Source organism: Cricetulus griseus, chromosome 5 (genome assembly GCF_003668045.3).
Source record: "Cricetulus griseus strain 17A/GY chromosome 5, alternate assembly CriGri-PICRH-1.0, whole genome shotgun sequence".
Lineage (NCBI taxonomy): Eukaryota > Metazoa > Chordata > Mammalia > Rodentia > Cricetidae > Cricetulus > Cricetulus griseus.
Genome location: NC_048598.1, coordinates 69,023,817 through 69,044,570, shown reverse-complemented (window position 1 = coordinate 69,044,570; position 20,754 = coordinate 69,023,817). Strand labels below are relative to the sequence as shown.

Sequence of the window (20,754 nt, the reverse complement as noted above, 5' to 3'; positions counted from 1 at the left end):
TCTCTGCTGCCTGACTGTGGATGCAGTGTGAGCAACTGCCTCCGCTCCTGCTGCCATGCCTTCTCACCATGTTGGACTGTGCACCCTCCAACCATAAGCTAAACCAGCCCTTCCTCCCTTAAGCTGCTTTCATTGGGTATTTGATTACAGGACAAAAGTAACCAATACAGCTGGAATCAAGTTTCATAGCAGTCGTGGCTAGCATCCTGGGACACGAAGACACTCCACTGTGAATCCCTGCAGCTAGATGCAGTCCAGGCCCCAGCATCCCCCACACTCACCTGCCACCCTCTTGTGTTTGCATTTATGCAAAAGTGAAGGTGCACCGTGGGCCAAGAGGTCATCCCATCTCCAAATTCCCACCCAAACCAAGGTTTCATCAGTTAAAGGGAAGTAGCAGTCTGAGATGTTTGTACTGTTTTAAATGATAATGTTCTGCTTTGTTTATTTCATCTGAGTAAATCGGGTTTTAGGAAAGCATTTCTAGCTGCAAGTACTGAAAATACGTAAGAATTACTTGGCCAGATGGGAATGTGGCAGAGTGCTTGCCTACTATGCGGGAGGCCCTGGCTCCCAGCACCGTATAACCCCAGCACAACAGTGCACATCGTACTTGTTGCACCTGGGTGGTGGAGGCAGGAGGATCAGGAATTCAAGTCAGCTTCAGCCACTTATAGGATTTGAAGCCAGCCAGGCATGGTGTCGCATGCCTTTATTCCCAATCCTCAGGAGACAAGGGCAGGCAATTCTCTGAGTTTGAGACCAGCCTGGGCTATATATGAGGCCATCTCAGAGGAGAGATCACAAGCAGATACTGCAGCTAGCTAATCAACTCATCACCTTGCAGGAAAAGATGGAAAGAAGGGACAAAGGAACACAGGGACCCCAAGACAGCCTCACTTGAAGTCGGTATCGAGACAACTGCAAAGGGTTGCCATGGTGCCTTGGTTAACAGAAGCATGCCTGGGGGCCTAGTCAATGGGTCCCTCCACTTGCATCTGCCAAGGGACAGTATCTGGAAAAATGAAACCTGAATAAAAGGGAAGGCTGAGCACGGATATATCTTCAACTAAACATTCAAAAGCAGATGAGACTAAATAGCAGAGGCATGCTGAGCCCTAATAAGACTATATATATATATATATATATATATATATATATATATATATGTGTGTGTGTGTGTGTGTGTGTGTGTGTGTGTGTGTGTGTGTGTGTTACATGTATACATGTGTATATATTTACATATACATACATACACGATGCCCTTCTAACACTTGGGGGATCATGGGAAGTGAGGCTAGAAGAATGTGAGAGCAGGAAGTATGGAAAGGGGCTCTGAAATACCATCTTCTGGCTAAGACACAGACGTTGCAATCTGGAAGTCAAGACTGCTGTTGCTTCTGCCTGTGCAGGGTGACACAAGGATGGGCTGTCAAGAGTCAGGCACACACCTTTAATCCCACCTTTACCACCCAAATATTTGTTACTATAGCTGCAGGGAGGGGAGTCTTTGCCTTCAGTTGTGTATCCACTGGTGACCCCACCAGGCTCTAATAGGTAGTTCCAATCCAGTGCTCACACAGACGGTCACAATGGGCCACAAAACAAAGCCAAAATCCTGAATCTGAGCAAAGGACAGGTGGGGAGGAGTGGGGGTTAACTGGGATGAGAGCGACAAGGGTCAGGTGAGAGAATAAGCAGAGTACATTATGAGTATGTATGGGATAGTCAAGGGATAGGTCAGTGAAACGGGAATACGGAGAGGAGCGTGGGGAGGAGTGTGGAGGACAACTAGCTGATGTGTGATGAGCACACTGCTGAAATCCGAAAGAAAGGCAGAGAGAGGGCAGAAGAGATGGTGGCGCAGGGCTGAGCTGCTGAATGACAGAGCTGAAGAGAGGAGCAGGCCTGAAGATGGAGGCTCACAGGGTCTGTTTGGGAAATGGGCCAACCACCACAGGCAACAGACTGCTGCCTCTCTTCCTTTATAGAAAGTATCTAGGCCTTAGGGGTATTCAGCAACAGGGTTGGAGTTTTACTCAGTCACTGCAGTGTCTTGAAAGGCCCACTCAGGTTCACTGAGCTCCTAGGCAGCTCTCTTCCCCTCTGAGAGCACGGCTGCCCACTGGAGACCACTGGATACCTGAGCAAACCCATAGACTAAAAAAGAATCAGAGTCCCTCACAACGTCCTGTAATTCCAGTTCCAGAGGACCCAACACCCAAAGCAAAACACCAATGCACATGAAAGAAAGAAAGAAAGAAAGAAAGAAAGAAAGAAAGAAAGAAAGAAAGAAAGGGAAAGAGGGAGGGAGGGGGAGGAGAGAGGGAGGGAGGGAGGGAGGGAGGGAGGGAGGGAGGAAGGAAGGAAAGAAAGAAAAAAGAATCAAGGACAAAAAAAAGAAAAACAGAAACAAATCAAAAGTAAGATCAAGCTTTCAAAGCTTTAACATTGGGCAGGAGGCATCTAAGTGTGTGCTACACACACACACACACACACACACACACACACACACACACACACGTGAGGACCTGCGTCAGATCCCCGAAGCCATGGAAAGCCGGTGCACGTCTGTAATCTCAGTGTGCCTATACAGAGATGGGAGGTGGAAGCAGGGAATCCCTGAAGCAGCTGGGCTGCTAACCTGCAGCAAGCAGCAGCAGCATGAAACCTGCCTCAAAACAAGGCAAGGCCAAACCTCTGGCCTCCACATGCATGAGGTGGAACACACATACCTGCATTCACAATCATGTACATAAACATACCAACATCATACACAATGATTTTAAAGCATTCTAACATCCTTGGAAAGTCAAGGTATTGGGTAACATAGAAAAAAAAGGAGCTAAAGATAAAGCTGTGATACATAGGCAAGCATGCACATGAGCAAATGGGCACACACACACAGAGGGGCAAGCATGCATGCACGCGCACACACACACACACACACACACACACACACACACACACACACACACAGGCAAGTATGCACACATGCACACGCAAGCATACACATTCACAGGCAAGCAAGCACATACAGAGGCAAGCACGCACAAAGGCATGCGCTCACACTATCCCTGTTGTCCTCACCACCTGAGTCGAGGGTGAAATCAAGAAACAGTGGCCTAGGACTGTTACTCAGAAATACCAGAGTACCAGACCGTGCACTGGGAACAGCGCTGGCACAGGAGGAACAAGGTCACAAGGCTGCTGTCCTGGCACTTCTAGACTGTCAGCAAAGTAAGCACAGCTATGATTCTGATGAGTTTACAATCACAAATATCAGAGTTTGGGGTCAGCAAGATGGTTCAGTAGGTAGAGGCATTTGCCACCAAACCTGATGACCCGATTCCATCCTGGGGCCCACGTGGTGGAAGAGAATTGGCTCCCATCAGTTGTCCTTTGACCTCTGTACAGGTGCTGTGAGACATGAATGCATGCCTATGAGCACACACACAGAGAATAAAAAATATAAGCATAATTAAAGAAATAAAAACCAGGTTTGCTACTACTAGCGTACTAGTATTTCCCACAGTTAACATGTATAATATTATTTATTTGGGGCTCATCAGTTAGAAGCCCTTGCTGCTCTTCCACAAGACCAGAGTTTGATTCCCAGCACCCACATAAGGTGGTTGACAACCACCAGTAACTCCAGAAGATCCAGCACCCTCTTCTGGCCACTGCAGGCACCTGCACTCATGTGCATATAACCCATGTACATACACAAAAATAAATTTTAAAACTTACTAGTGTGCGTACACATGACTACAACAGAGAACAACTTCAGGAATCTGTTCTCCTTCCACATGGATTCCAGAAACAGAACTCAGGGCATCGGGCTTGTGTGGCAAGTGTCAGTTACATAGAGGCTACGTGCTATCAGGCTCCTATATCAGCACAAGAACTGTGTTTGTTTGTTTGTTTGTTTATTTATTTATTTATTTGAGGCAGGGTTTCTCTGTGTAGCTTTGGAGCCTATCCTGGCACTCGCTCTGGAGACCAGGCTGGCTTCGAACTCACAGAGATCCGCCTGCCTCTGCCTCTGCCTCCTGAGTGCTGGGATTAAAGGCGTGCACCAACAACGCCCGGCTAAATGATCGTCATTTCACTTACATCTATTCATTTAAATTTTATTTACCTTTACTTATTTAGTGTGAGTATCTATGTATGAGCACATGCATGCCACAGCACCTGTGTAGAGGGTCCTTCACGCATGTAGATGGCAGAGACTGAACTCAGGCTGTCAGGTTTGGTGGCAAGCTCCTTGTCAGAGCCATCCTGCTACCTGAATTTAATTTGGTTTTGGCCAATGAGATGGTTCAGTATGTAAGAGTGCTTGCCAAACAAGCCCGATGGCTCAAGTTTGATCCCTGGAACCCATGTAAAGGTGGAAGGAGAGAACCAACTCCACAAAGTGTCTGTCCTTTGACCTCCACGTGTACACTGTGGCACTTGTACACACACACACACCTATCATGTACACATATCACACAAATGAAGTGAATTTACATACCACAATTCATCTAGCTTAATAAGTACATTTATGTCAGTGAAACCAACATGGGTTCATTTAATAGGCAGCGTTATCTTTGATGTTTTACATGTGTCTATGTGTAGAACAGGTTTGTGGTATGTGTGTGTAACTGTGTTTACAAGGAAGAAGTAGGGTATCTTGCTCTATCATTCCCCATCTCATTCCTTTGAAACAGGGTCTCCACTGGACCTGGAGACTGGCTGGCAACCACCAGCAAGCCCCAGCGAGCCTCCTGTCTCCACTCCCATGGCACTGTGGTTACAGACCTGCACAAAGCCACACCTGGCTTTTTTATATCTGTGTGGGGATTCAAACCTAGGCCCTCATGATTTTGTAGCATGTGCTCTTAATTTTTTTAAATTTATCTATTCATTCTTATTTTATATGAATTGGCATTTTGCCTGCATGTTTGTCTGTGTTAGACCTCCTGGAACAGGAGTTATAGTTGTGAGCTAACATGTGGGTGCTGGGAATTGAACCTTGGTCCCCTGGAAGAGCACTGGGTAATCTTAACTGCTGATCCATCTCTCCAGCCTCATGTGCATGTTTTTATGTCAGCGAAATCTTTAACTGACAGGGCTTCCTGTTAGCACTCAAGTGTAATTATCTTCAAGGTTTTATATTTTAAGGAGGATGGAGATGCCTCCCAAAAGAGAGATGAAGTTACAATTATTGTTTATATTTATAGTTGTGTTTCCCAGCCCATGGGATTCACTGAAGTAATGTTTGTCTGATACCAAGGCACATCAGCTAAAAATAACTCTACCTGCTAATTTCTTTCCATGAAAGCATTCCATGTGGTGGCACGCAGGCAAAATCGGGAAATCCTGAAAAGCATATTTTGCTTTTTTTTTTTTTTATTATTCAAAAAAGCCCATGATTCTTTGGAAGTGACACAAGATCAGTTTCGAGGGATCAGATCTCAGTTCCCACAACCTCTGTAAAACCATCCATGCGAAGGGCTCCTGCTCTCCCCACCCAAATTCACATTCGGCACCTAAACATGAAACATTCACTTCTGAAAAATGGGAGGAATGTGTGTGCTCAGTGGCAGCCTGCTGTCCCAGTGTCCCCTTCCCCATGACGAGAGAGTGGGTTCATCTCAGTGCCACCAGAACCAGCCAGCTGCCAGGGAGGTACAGGCTATGGCCATTCTACTTGTAAATTGGGAGTTACCTGGTGTCTGTAGAGGAAGCAGACCGGCTGGTGCTGGCACTGGCTTTATGTTCCGGGACATAATTCGAACTGGTCACATCTCTCAGAAGAAAGAAAAGGGAATAAAAGAGTAGGACTGTTGGGCGAGGAGTGGAGAGGGACCAGTGATATGGCTGGTGTGGGAGGGGACAGAAGATATGAAAATGACCTAGCCAGAAAAAGCAAGCCCACTATGGAGCACAGGCCTGCATCTCCCCCAAAGAAAGTTCCCTCACTAAATAGAGTGCTGAGGAGAGAAAGCCCATAGCCAGCACCTGGCTGGCATTTAAATAAGAAGAGAACAACATCCCACTTTCACTCCAGATGCCAGGAGGCTTTTCAGCATCCCTGGCCCAAGTGAAACTCACCTTTCTAGCTCTGCTTCCACGGCTGTGTTTTCACTATTACCAGAGCTTAGATTTCTCTGTGTACTTCTGAACTGATAAGAACTGACAAAGGGTCTTACCAGAGACCCTTTTCTAAAACTAAGAAAATAAGACATTAATTTTTTTCTTTTAGAGACTGGGTCTTGCTAGGTAGCCCAGCCTGGCCTTGAACTGGGGCTACCCTTCCTGCCTTACTCTCCAAAGTGCTGGGACCACCATGCCCAGCTAAAATAAGGCATTTTAATTTTCAAACAAAAGATGGTTATGTCTAAAACTAGGGAGAATAAGATGCTAATGACAATACTTTTCTTATCATCCCAACTCAGTTGTTTGGGATCTCCAGCACAGGTCCCTAGAGCTGGTGGCTGTCACGATTCAGGGAGGGTGGGAAGGGGGGCAGATTCTCAAAGCTCCTGCCGAAGTTAACAGATCTACTGCACAAAGGTGTTTTTCTTCTGCCAGCCACCGATGCACAGATATCGGTCCCATTTACAGGAGTGACAGTGAATGTGGCTGTGGAGAGCGAAGCCAGACTGGAGGCCACCTCTGGCCTCACGTTCTGCAGCTCGGCCAACTCTGCGCTCTGATGCTCTGATCGCCCAGCTCACAGCAAGCAGCAACGCTCTTTGAAGCTCTTCTTGCTCTTGCTGCTCTTCCTGCCATTCTTGTCCTTGTTTTCCGACATCTTCTTTGCTCGGATTTCTCTCATCAGATCAAAGAACACCTGGCAGTGGGGAGGAAGGCAGAAAAGAATGAAGAGGGAAAGCCATTTAGTCACTGACAAGTGGCTCAATTGGCAGGAAATGCACTTTGATTTTATGGCATAAAGCCCAAAAGTGCATTCATTCATTCATTCATTCATTCATTCATTCATTCATTCATTCATTCGAGGCAGGGGCTCCTGTAGCCCCAAGCTGACCTCCATTTGACCAGGAGCTCCTGGTTTTCCCTGGGCTGGGTCACGTGACATTGGCGATGGAACTCCAGGGCAACAGTCTATCTGCTGAGTCCATCCCCAGCCCCCTGCTTACTTTTATGAGCCCGGCCCATTGAAAACAAGGTTTCAATAATAAACAATAAACAAGGCAGCTACAGCAGCAAGAATCTACTTTAGTGAAAGGGCCCTCCTTCTCCCAAGTTAGGAGCTCTGCAATTCCACACAGCTGTCAACATGGACAGGGTGAGCCTGTCACTGCCCATCAGATCATAACAACATAAGGTTAAAGTAAGCTTTTGCAGAGAACAGTTCTAGAATGTGTGAAACTCAAACATTTGGAGGGCAGTGGGCACCCATGAGTCTACACTTCCCATTTCCAAAAGGCTAACAGGCAGGTGAGATGGCTCATTAGGTAGAGTCCCTTGCCACCAAACATGATGATCTGAGTTCAATATTTGAGACACACACGGTAAAGGAAGGAACTGGTTCCCACAAGTTGTCCTCCAACTCCACACATATGTGACGGTATGAATGAGTACACACACAGGCAAAAACAAAGGTGAGCCTCTGCTTTGTTCCATGGCACCACACCTTATTTGACTACAAGGGCTAGAGTGCCATTGTAAGTAATAACCCCCCCCCACACACACACACATACACACAACGCTACTTAAAAGCCACCAGGAGCAAATCTGGGAAAGCAAGGAATGGAGAGTAGGAAGGCAGGTTCCTGCAGTGGAGAGCTACACTCAGCCCCCACCTCCCAGCCCCCTCCCCACCCCTTCAGCCTCAACCCCACTCCATTGCCAAGAGGGATTTTATCAAGAAAGATGAGCCGCTGTGTGTTATCTAGACAGGCACTATCATTTATCAATGAGGTTTGGGTTTTGCCCTCTGCTACCAACAATCACCAAAGGACTGATTACTCTCTAGCAGACAAAATAAGCCCCTGCAAAGACACACACTGGAGATTCCCCACAGAAACTGGACTCGTGACAAGGAACACAGGCTTTATCTCCACCAGCTCCAAGATCTAATTCTCAGACACAGACCAAGGTGAAAGGCAAGTCTGAGGGCTGGGGATGCGGCTCAGTTGGCAGAGCACCTGCCTGGCATGCACAAGACCTGGAAGCCATTCCCAGCAGCGCACAAACCAGGCATGGTGGTACACACCAGTAATCCTAGCACTCAGGAGGCAGAGGAAGGAGGACCAGAAGTTCAAGTCCTTCTCCGCTACATACTGAGCTGGAGGCTAGCCTATAGTAGATGAAACCCTGTGGTTTTATTGTTGTTGTTGTTTTTAAAATAAAGAAACTTTTAAAAAACAAGAAAAAAAGAAAAAGACAAGTCATGTGTGATCCCACAGATCTGGAACAGCTCAAAATCAAGGTCATCCCTGACTAAGTAATAAATTTGAGGCCATCCTGGGCTACGTGAATTACTGCTTCAAAGAAAATAAGATTGCTCTTCTGGTGTGGCACTCCACAGGAGGTTACCCTGAGCCCCAGGCACAGGGAAGGGAACCCCAAGTGTCCGGCTGACCTCTACACCCCTTTTGCTAGCCACAGCCATAGAGTCAAAGTGACAGACTCTGTTTCAGACTTTTTGTGCTAAAAGGCAGGGGTGATATACGGCTGCATTCAAATGAAAATGGCGCCTGCACTGTTCCTGCGCTGGGCTTATCAGGGGCCTTTCTGTAGGGAAGTGTTTACTGAAGAAAACAGCACTGCCTACCTGTTAGAAGTTCCTGCTGGTGAAAGCTTGTCCAAGAGAGGAGAAGAGAGGATGGGTAACAAACACCACCCACCACAAGAGACGCCAGACTCAATTCTCATCCCCTCCAAAGCAACATCAGCATTATCATGCTGAGAAAGTCTTTCTGTTTTGTTTTGTTGCTATTCTTTAGACAAGGTCTCCTTATGTGGGTCAGACTGGTCTTGAACTCACAGAGATCCACCTGCCTCTGCCTTCTGAGTGCTGGGATCAAAGGCCTATGCTGCCATGATCAGACAGCCTGCTTGGGTTTTAAAAGATAAACAGTGTGGGAGGCAGAGGCCAGCTGGGTGTTCCTGGGTTTCCCTCAGCTAGGAAACTGATGGGGGTGGGAAACAAAAGTCTGAGCATCACAGGAAGCAACGGAAGTTCAGATAAGAATATAAAGAAAGGGGAGCTAGAGAGATGGCTCAGAGGTTAAGAGCACTGACTGCTGACTGCTCTTCCAGAGGTCCTGAGTTCAATTCCCAGCAACTACATGGTGGCTCACAACCATCTGTTATGAGATCTGGTGCCCTCTTCTGGTGTGCAGATATACATGGAAGCAGAATGTTGTATACATAATAAATAAATACAAAAGAAAAAAAAGAATATAAAGAAAACTTGTGTGGGGTGTAACAGCTGGAAGAGTGCTGTTTGGCATACTCGGAGCCCCAGGTTCCACTCTGACACCCCATAAATTAGGTGTAATGCTCCACACCCATATGGAGGGCTGGAGGTCAGTCTGGGCAGAGAGAGAGAGAGAGAGAGACAGAGAGGGGGGGAAGATAAGGTAAGGTACTTGCTGCCAAGCCTAGCAATTCCAGTTGAATTCCCTGGGATCCTCATGATGAAAGGAGAGAAGCCACAGGGTCGACCTCTGACCTCCACATGTATGCTGTGGCATGTGAGTGCACAGTTGCACACATGCCCTCCCCCAAACACACACACAAAGAAATCAATGTACTTTTAGAAATAAATAAATTAGCTAACTAAGACAACCGAAAAGCAGCAGATGATGGCTCAGAAGTCACACTGTCCTTCAGGCTACAGGGATGTGGGCTATCAACACTGAGCCCTGCTTAAAGCCAAGCCCTCCTAATGTCCCATTGAGAGCACTCAGTCCTCCTCCAGAACCAGCTGGTTAAACAGCCCTCCCTGGGACGGTACTGAGCAAGGTGGGGAGTGACATCCTACAGCAGCAGCCGGGCTTTGGTGCGAACTGAGAAGAGGAGGAGGTAGAGAAGGGTCCTGAGGCTAAGCACAATTGGGTGCAGACATGGCCCTTATGTCTGTCATGGCTCCACAGTGATTTCACAAGACTGGGACATGAAGCAACAGCCCACACCTTAGCACGTGAAAACAGAGAGAAGTTCAGCTGTGGGGTGCTTACTTCAACTGTGTGGTAACACCTTGAATTCTGATGTAAAAGGGAAACACAGGGTGGCTGTATGCCTGTGTCGAGCCCGGAGTTCCACCCCCAGCACTGCATAAACAGGGTGTGGAGGCTGGAAGGTCAGAAGTTCAAGGTCCTCTTCAGCTATACAGTGTGAGACTTTGCCAGGCAGAAAACAGAAAACGGCAAGCCACTGTGGTGACACAAACCCACAGTGCCAGCACTTGGAGACGGAGACAGGAGGATCAGCAGTTCAAGATCATCCCTGGCTCCATAACCAAGCTTGAGGCCAGAGTGAGGTATTATGAGACCCTGTCACAAAGAAAAAAAGAGGAGGAGGCAGAGGAGGAGAAGAAAGAGGAGGGGGAACAGGGGCAGCTGGAGAGGTGGCTCGGTGGTTAAGAACATGACCATTCTTTCAGAGGAACTGAACTTGGTTCCCAGTAACCACATCAGACAGCTCACAACCACCCGCAACTTCAATTCCAGGGCATTCTATGACCTCTTCTTCCCTCTCAGAGCACCTACACTCACATGTGCCTATTCTTACACAGACACACTTAAAACAGAATCTAAACCAAGTAAGAAGGCTGTGTCTTGAGACAGCAAAAGCCAGTTTTCAAGAACCCTCCAGAACCCATGCTACCTTGTCCACATTGGCACGGGTCTTGGCTGATGTCTCCACATACTGCACGCCCCACTCCTCCGCTTTGCCCCGGGCCTCATCCACAGGCACCTGCCTCCGCTCCTCCAGGTCAGACTTGTTGCCCACGACCAACAGTGGGATTTTATCTTCCTCGGCCTTGACTCGCAGGATCTGTTCCCTATGGTGAGGCATCAAGAACAGTGTGGTTAAGAAAGCTAAAGAGAGGCCGGTGAGAGGGCTCCGAGCAGCCTGATGGCTTGAGTTGGAGCCACAAGGTGAGTGGTGAGAAAGAACTCCTGCCAATTGTGCCCCATCCTCTACATGGGCACCACGGTATGTGTGTCAGCGCAAACACACAAACACACACATCAAGTTGCTTCGTCTTTGTCTTGTTTTAAAGCTAGCATCAGCATAAGAATTCAGCTTTATAAGTAGCTGGTAGTGCACCTTGGTGTTTATAACCACATCTAGAAAGCTCCAGCTAAGGAACAAGAGAAATCGCTCCATTTGGGGAGTATCTCAAAATGGGGCTCCAATGGCGTGGGCTTTCCCAGGCTGGCCCTCAGCTGCACTCCGCCATACAGATTTTTCTACCCCACACTCCTACAGAAGAGATGTCTGCACAGGAGGCCAGGAGTCTGCATCCCAACAGGGTTCCAATTCATGTGGAAAAAGAAAAGGGTGGAGAGGGAGAGGAGAGGGAAGGGAAGGGAAGGGACCTTCTGAGAATCTCAGGAATTAAAACAAACTAAAAGGTACTGGAGATGTGGCCCAAGGCAGGGTGTTTGCCTTGCATGCACAGAGGCCCGGTTCCATGCACAGAGGCCCGGTTCCATCTCCAGCACTCTACGTAGATGGGTCATGGTGGCACATGCCTGTAATCCCAGGACTCGGTGGAACCAGAACTTCAGGGTCATCTTGGCGACACAGTAAGTTTAAGGGTAATCTGGTCTACATGAGATGCTACCAGAACAAAAACCCAGAGCCTGAGAGATGGCTCAGTGGTTAAGAGCAACCTGGTATTGACTCCCAGCACCCATGTGGCAGCTCACAACTGTAACTCCAGTTCCCGGGATCTGATGCCCTCTTCTGGATTCTGCAGGTTCTGCATGCACAAGTGCACAGAAATACGTGCAGGCAAAAAACCCATGCACATAAAATAAATAAAACAAAAATGCCATCAAACTCAAAACAACAGCTCACAAAAATGATTAATAATTCCAGTACCGGGACAGGGGAGTAAAAAGACAGTATTGCGTGTACCCTGTTTTATCCTCAATGGCCTCAAAATCAGATTGTGAAGAGGAAACGCAGTTGAGATTGCAAGAGTACTATCCATGTAGAAACTTCGTGATAAAATGAAGAACCCTACAAACAGAGGCAGCTTCTCATGTGAGACCCTCTCTGTCCATCAGTCTCTGCCACACACACTGCAGTTGCAGAAAACCTGGACCTTCAGCTCTTTGGAGATCTGAGTCTGCAAGCGCAGGCAGAGGTCCTATCTTAGCATCTGCCTTCTCAACTAGATTGGCTGAGTTCAGCCCTTAATGCATCCCTGGCTCGGAGGCCGCTTCCAAATCTTGGGAAACATTTGGCTGACTCCCTTTACCTTTGGTGGGTCATCTGACAAGGAAGAACTTATTGAAGCATGGAGTCTGGGAGCTATGGAGATGACTCAGTCAGGAAGGGGGCTTGGGCACCAAGTCTGACTGCCTGAGTTCGATCCCTGGAACTCTCATGGTGGGAAAAAACAACTTCAAGTCTTCCCCGGCCTCTACACACTCCCTGTAGTGCAAATACACATGTCCGTGTGCGCACATGCACTCACACACACTCACACAGTGGTTGAAGAGATTGCTCCGGGGTCAAGAGCCACTGATTGCTCTTCTAGAGATCTGAATTCAGTTCCCAGCACCTGCATGGCAGCTCACAACCTTCTGTGACTCCAGTCCCAGGGAATCTGATGCCTCTTCCGGCTTCCACAGGCATCAGGCATGCATGTGGCACACAGATTACATGCAGACAAAACATCCATACACATAAAATAAATAAAAATAAAAGTATGCCGGGTATGGGGGCACACACCATTAATCCTAGCACTCTGGAGGCAGAGGCAGATCTTTGAGTTCAAGGCCAGCCAGGGCTACCCAGAAGCCCTGTCTCAAAAAAACCAAAATAAATAAATAAATCTTTTTTTTTTAAAGATATGTCTAGAAATCCTAAAATATGGATGCACAAAGAGGTGGAAGAAAATCCTGTGGCAGAGTTCTTTCACAGGCAACCATCTCATTCTGCTCCACCCCGGGTCCCTGGAAGCCTCAGCACCTCACAACCCAGCTCTCCCGCAAGCACACCTGAACTCGGCTGTGGCAGTGAAGGACTCATGCTCTGTGATGGAGAACACAAGCAGAAAGCCCTCTCCACTTCGGAAGTAGTTGTCTCGGATGGCTGCGTAGTCCTCCTGGCCGGCTGTGTCCAGAATGTCTATCTGGACCTCTTCTCCATCAAGGACCACCTTCTTTCTGTAACTGTCAGCTTTGGTGGGTTCATAGTCTTCTACAAACTGGGAAAAACAGTCAGAATTAAGGAGTACCAGTGGCCCCTGATTCTACATCTGAATGCTTTAAAATCAGCTCTGTATTGGCTGAGAGCCCAGAGTTATTACATCTTGGAGGAGACACTGAAGAATATAAACAATCCTTTCTTCCTCCCTCCCTCCTTCCCTCTTTTCCTTCTGAGACAAGGTCACACTATGTAGCTCAGGCTGGTCTTGAACTCCTGACCTTCCAAATGCTAGAATTGTAGGCATGCCCCACCTTGCTTGGTAACCCTTCCTTTCTTGATAGCTCTGAGTTCTACTTTTTTTTTTTTTTTAAGGCCCCATGTACAGATAAGAACACCAAGGGCCAAGCAGAACTCTTGGCGATATTAGTGTCAATACAGTGTAAAATTATAATACAAACTGGAAAAGGTGAGACACAGAAGCCTGTATTCATAATGAACAGAAGTATAAACAGAGAGGAAACAGAAGCTTAGATTAAATCAGCTGGGGGCTGGGAGATGTTTAGGGGGTCAAGTGCTGACCGGCAAGCACAGGGACCCAACTTTGATCCCTACATACCACGTTTAAAAACAACAAAAAAGTCAGAGGCTGGAGTGATAGCTCAGCAGTAAGAGTACACACTGCTGGCCTAGAGGACCCAAGTTCAGTTCCTAGCACCCTTGGGTTGTTCACAACTGCCTGTGACTCCAGCTCCGGGGATCCAGTGCATCCAGCCTGCATGAGCACCTGCACCCATATCCACAGTTACACACAGGGACACATAATTAAAAATAATAAAAGTAAACCTTAAAAAAAAAAAGGCAGACATAGGAGTAGTGCATGCTTACAATCCCAGGGCTGGGGTGTGAAGATGTGGACACTAGAGCTCACTGACCAGCCGAGCCCAGCCTACTCAGCGAGCCCCAGGCCAATGAGAGACCTGGTCTCAAAAAACAAGGTGGACCATGACTGAGGAACATTACCTGGGCGTGTTCTCTGACCTCCACAGGCACACAAGCACATGTACACACATGCATGTGCACACTCCACACACCTGCATACGTGAACATGCACATACACATGGAAATCAGGAAGTAGACAAACCCAGTCCAAGCACTGGGAGACATGGCCAGAACCTTATTACCTTGAAGTAGAGAAGGCCTGTTTTAACTATGACTCAAAATCCAGAAGCCATGTAAAAAAAAAAAAATTGATAAATTAGATTTCCAAAGAACGAAAGACAACAGAGGCACAACAGAGCACAGCACAAATGCAAGCGCTAAACAGAACAAAGATCGGGATCCAGAGTGCACAGAGCATGCTCTCCTCCCCAATGTATGTGGTGGGGAGGCATCAACATCCAACAGAGGACCTCAGAACCCAAGAGCATGGAGAGATGCTCTTCACTAGTGTGGAGGGAAGAAGGGAAGGGAGGAAGGGGAAGAGGAGGGGGGAGGGAATGGAGGGAGGGGAGGAAGAGAAAGAAGGGGAGGAAGAGGGAAGGGAGGGAAGGGAGGAAGGGAGGGAAATAAGGAAGGTAGGAAGGAAGGGGGAAGAGGAAGGGGAAAGAAGGTGGGAGGGTGGGAGGGAGGGAAGAAAACAGGAAGACAACAGAGCAGGAGAAAAGGGAGAATGAGCTACTCTGAGACCCAGGCTTTGAGGAAAGACATTTTTGCTGCTATGGGACAGGCACAGGACCATCCCAGAGAGGGATTTATCACATCTGATAAAATGAGAAGTACTTTATCCTCTGGACCTCCCCACCCCCACCCCAATGCTGCTTCTAGGAATCTAATCCAGAAATGCTGGCTCAAAAACCAAGGAAGTCACTGTGGCACCAAGTGGCATCACAAAAGATGAAGATCCACCCAAAAGCTCAGCAAATAGCTGGCCACACAACAAAATACTATACTGTTGCCAAAGGAAGCAGGAACTATATACAGGCATGTGTGAGGCTTTAGGTTTAATAACTAGTATCACCCCACCCCAAAGAAAAAAGAATTTCTGGAAAGAACCGAAAGTTAGAACCACAGAAGATGGGCCATCAGTAAAGGTTACTCGATGCTCCTCTGGAAGGCATGAGTGTGGGCACCCATCCAAGGGGCTGCCTCACAACCACCTCTAACTCCAGCTGCAGATCTGAAGTCTTTCTGGCTTTCAGGGGCATATGCACCCAAACACAGATACACATAAATAAATCAATCTTTTTATTTATTTATTTATTCATTAATTTATTTATTTAAAGTTTCATTTTACATTCCAACATCAGAATCAATCTTTTTTTTAAAGGAATGAAAAAAAAAAACAACTAAGCAAATGACAAGAACAACTGGAAAACACAAAGAGTGGGTATAACTGGACTTCTTATGCAGTGCATATAAAACATAACGACTAACTTAAAACAGAACAATTATCTAGATATGAACTAAAATAGAAACTCAGAAGGAAACCCTTCATGAGCCTGGACCTGGCAATGGATTCTCAGGGATGATACCAAAAGCACAAGTAACGAAGAAGAAATAAATTGGGGGCCAGGGGATAAGGGTGCTTGCCACTAAGCCTACAATCTGAACTCCATCCCTGGAGCTCATATGGTGGAAGAAGAAAACTGAGTCCTCCAAGCTGTCCTCTGACCTCCACACATGCACCTCACCACGGCAAACACACATGCACGCACGCACGCACCTCGGTATGTCATTTAAACCTCAAACTTCCAGGGCTGCTGAAGAGATGGCTCAGCAGTTGAGAGTGCTGGCTGATCTTCAGAAGACCCGGGTTCAATTCCCTGCACCCATACAGCCTCTCAACTTGCTGTGTACAACTCCAGTTCCAGGAAATCTGACACCCTCTTGTGGCCTCTGTGGGTACTACACACATGTGGTGCACAGCCGTCCATGCAGGCAAAACACCAATACACATAAAATAAATTAAATTTTCTGAAAATTTAAAACTTTGGCAAACCAAAGGGTAATATTGGAAATGAAAAGGGCAAGGCAGAGTGTGGGCACAGTACTCCTGTTTGAACACTTGGTCCCCAGCTGATGGCACTGTTTGAGAAGGTTATGGAACTGCTAGGGGACGGAGACTTTCAAGAAGAAGTGGGTCACTAGAGGTGAGCCTTGGGATTTTATGGCCTGGCCCACTTCCCCTTTACTCTCTGCTTCCTAAGTGTGGTTGCAATGTGACCAGCCAGCCACCTGCTCCTGCTGCCACGCCTTCCCCAACATAACAGGTGGTATCCCCCAGGAAATGTGAGCCAAAATAAGCCCCTTTTCCTTTAAGTTACTTTCATCAAAGTTTACTGTCACAACAGGAACATACCCAGGACAATTCATTATTTTATATTTTTGTCTTTTCACACATGGCTTTGCCATGCAGCCCAGGCAAGCCACAAACTCATGATCCTCCTACCTCAGCCTCAAGTTCTGGAATTACAGGTATAAACCACCACACCTGCTTGGACAGTACATGATGAAAGAGTGAATTTTGGGCCAGGAAGATGGTTTAGTAGGTGCTTATCTCCAAGCCTGAAAACCCCAGAACCCACGTAGTGGAGAGAGAAGCAACCCCTCCATGCTGTCCTCTGACCTCCAGTGTGCTGTGACATGCACACAGACATACACAATCAACTTTTCTTTTAAAAGCACAAAACATAAAGCAAGGCTCTCCTAGTCCCTCCTGTGTTTGCAGGACTCGGGCTTTGCATGAATTGACCTCAGATTTGGCACAATGCCTCTATCACCCAGAGAGCTACAGAAATCTTCTACCTGGTTCTCCACAGCTCTGTGATTTATCTCCACCTAAACTCCAGACTGAAATTTGGTTGTAAGTGTTAGGATGGACCAGGGGCCGGGTGGTGGTGGCACAGCTTTAATCCCAGCACTCTGGAGGCAGAGGCAGGCAGATCTCTGTGAGTTCGAGACCAGTCTGTTCTACAAGAGCTAGTTCCAGGACAGTCTCCAAAAGCCACAGGGAAACCCTGTCTTGAAAAACCAAAAAAAAAAAAAAAAAAAAAAAAAGACGGACCAGGGTCGGAGGGATGGCTCATCTGGTAAAAGTGATTGCCTTACAACCACAAGTCCTAGGTTCAATCCCTAGAACCCCTATATAAAGCAGGGCATGGCCATTCTGTGTGCTTTGTGATCTCAGTGCTGGGAGATGGAGACAAGCCATCCCAGATGTATGGGGCAGTCAGGTTGGCCTCAGGGCAGAGATCCTATCTCAAAAATCAAGGTGGACAGTTCCTGAACAACGACAATTAAGGTTGTCCTCTGGGCTTTCATATCCATGTGCACAAACAAACACACACACATATACCCATGCACAAGCACGAGCACACACACACACACCACAGAAAATTAATCAAAGAGAAAAGGTTCGGTTTTGGCTCATGGTTTCAGTTTTCAAACTCCATGGTTCTTAGAGGCCTGTGGTAAGGCAGAGGACCGTGGTGAAAGCACCCAGCAGAAACCAGGAAGCTGAGAAAAACACAGGCAGGGGCTGGGAACGCAATCTCTTTTAAGGACACTTTCAATGGCCTAACTTTCTCTGGCTGAACCCTACTTCCCAAGGCACTGTAGGCTAAGGGTCAGTTAGTTCTTCAACACAAGGCCCCTTAGGAGATATTTAAGACTCAAACCACAGCACCTGCGGCTGGGGAATAGCTCAGTTGGTAGAGTGTTCACCTCTCACACACAAAGCCCCTCCATTCCCAAAGCCTCAGAAACCAGGTAAGGGGGCACACGCATATAACCCACCAGGGGGAGGAGGGAAGATCAGAAATTCAAGGTCATCCTTGGCTACAGTGAGTTCCAAGGCAGCCTGGGCTGTTGGAGAGACAGTGGTGAGTACCTGCTACTCTTGGAAATGACAGGAGTTTGGTTCCCAGAACCCATACTGGGCAACTTCACAACTTCTGACATCCTTTTCTGGCCTCTGAAGGCAACCACAGTCTACTACACCCCCACATGCATACACAGAAATTAAAATAATAAAAAAACCTTTAAGTTATAGCACCTACACAGAGACTTCTCTCTCCTCTTGCTCCTGTCACAAAGAAAGCACACATAACACTGAAAATACAGTGTGCAGAGAGACGCCTCCCATTTCTGCTCAGCTAAAACCACCACTGTATCAGCAGCCAGGATCTTCTGCTGAGACTTCCTCCCCCTGAAGCTATTCAAAAACTCCACGGACAAAGGGGGACATGGACACCGAACACCGAGGAAGCGGACGCGCACGATGACACAGCAGGCACAGTCACTTTCGGAAGGTGTGCTGGCATCTCTTACCTCATCATACATGAACTGAAGCGTCAGGGCTGACTTGCCGACTCCTCCACTGCCAACCATGATAACTTTGTGAAGGGCCAGGGAGCCCTGGCTCTTGCCCTTGTTGGCAGCCATCCTGCTGGTCTGAGGTGATGGCACACGGACAGATGGCCCAGATGGGGAGCTACGGGTGACAGAGACAAGAACTTAAAGATGGTATGCATTTTATTCTGTCAAAATCAAATGACATCTGCCATTCCTACACTAAATTATTTTATTTTTATAAGTTTACTTACTTTTATGTGCATTGGTGCTTTGCCTACAGATAAGTCTGTATAAGAGTGTCAGATCTTGCAGTTACAGACAGTTGTTAGCTGCCATGTGGGTGCTGGGATTTGAACTTGGGTCCTTTGGGAGAGCAGTAAGTGCCCTTAACTGCTGCACTGTCATTCCAGGCCCTAAATATTTTATTTTTATTTAAATTATGTGTATGTGTGTGTGTGCCTGTGTGTGGGTTTGTGCACATGAATATAGCAACCTCAGAGACCAGAAGAGACATCAGTTCCTCTGGGGCTGCTGTCAGGGGGCAGTCGTAGGTCTTCTTAGCCCCAAGGCTAAGCTCTCCCCTGCACTTTAGAAACACTTAACCCATTCTGACAGAGAGGGACCTGGAAAGAAGGCTGTGACAGTCTCACAACTCTGAAGTCACTTACCCACGGGGACCCAGGATAGGGCAATGCTGAGACACAGAGTGGCTGCCCCAAGCCTGCACCACTAGGGAGGGTAGCCTGGGGCTCTCTGGCCTCCACCGGCACCAGGCAAGCACATGGTATACAGATGTGCAAGCAGGCAAACACACAAGAGGCTCCTTAATCATCAGGGCCCCTGGTGCAGGGGAGTTCTCCCTAAAAAACTGTAGTAACCACAGCCCTCCTCCAAAGCCAAGCAATTAACATGCAAAGCATACTACAGCCTGAGACACACAGAAAGCCACAAAACCTCTCTGTGAAAGCAGGCAAAAGCTCACACTGGAGGCAGCACACATTCACCATCCCAGCCTCCAATACCAGAGAAAAAATTGGAAGAGAAGTCAGTAGACACCCAGTGGAGGGCTTCTCAGACCACTGTCATAAAAAAATGACTTGATCAAGTCTAACAGAGACAAAACACTTGAGAAAAACTTCTATTACCGAAAGACCTGACTGACAAAGCAAGAGTAATGGCCTTTAATCCCAGCACACCAGAGGACAGAGGAAAAATGGCCATAAATTCAAGGCCATCTTTAGCTATCTACAGCCTTCAAGGCTACCCTGGAATAGATAAGACCCTGTCTCAAACTTAAGAAAAAAATTCAAGTTGGGTGGACTTGAAAAACAATCACTCAGAATGCCTAAAATATTGTGTGTATGTATGTATAGTGAGTGTATGTACATGTGTGTATGTGTGCGTATGTGTGTTTGTATAGTGCGTGTATGTGTATAGTGCATATGTGTGTGTGTATAGTGTGTCTGTATGTATAGTGTGTGCATGGGTGTATGTCTATGTGTATATGTGTATGTATAGTGTGTGTGCATGTGCATATGTATGTATGCAAGTATGTGTACATAGAATGTTCATGTTTACAGTTTGTATATGTGTATGCATGTATGTACATGTATATGTGTGATGTGTATGCATAATGTATGTGTACAGTGTGTGTGTTGCATGTACAGTATGCATATTGTGTTTGTGTATATAGTATTGCATACATGTATGTATAGTGTGTACATATGTATAGCATGTGTATATATAGTATGTGTATAGTATATACATATGTGTGTATATGTGTGAGTGTTATAGTGTGTGTATAGTGACTATGTGTGCTTGTACATGTGTGTGTACACATGTATGTATGAGATAGAGTATGTGTGTATATATAGTATTTGTGCATAGTATGTGGAGGCCAGAGGTTGCCATAAGGTATTCCTGTAAAACTCCATTGTATTTTTTTAAATTGTGCGTGTGAGCATGCATGCTCGAGCATTCACATGTGCACCCTGAGAGTCCAGAAGAGGGCATCTGATCCCCTAGAGCTAAAGTTATAGACAGTTGTGA

At 47.0% G+C, this 20,754-nt stretch overlaps 1 protein-coding gene across 1 annotated transcript in view; it reads right to left on the bottom strand.

Moving 5' to 3' along the window:
- Window positions 1-4,527: 4,527 nt before the first annotated feature.
- Ralb (RAS like proto-oncogene B) overlaps window positions 4,528-20,754 on the bottom strand; it is a 33,607-nt gene continuing 17,380 nt past the window's right edge. Inside the window, exons 2-5 of the mRNA XM_027417813.2 lie at window positions 18,682-18,844; window positions 13,203-13,411; window positions 10,849-11,026; window positions 4,528-6,841 (exon numbers count right to left, since the gene is read on the bottom strand). Of these exons, the coding sequence (XP_027273614.1) occupies window positions 6,722-6,841; window positions 10,849-11,026; window positions 13,203-13,411; window positions 18,682-18,795 (621 nt within the window). The 5' untranslated portion in view covers window positions 18,796-18,844 and the 3' untranslated portion in view covers window positions 4,528-6,721. The remainder of the gene's footprint in view (window positions 6,842-10,848; window positions 11,027-13,202; window positions 13,412-18,681; window positions 18,845-20,754) is intronic.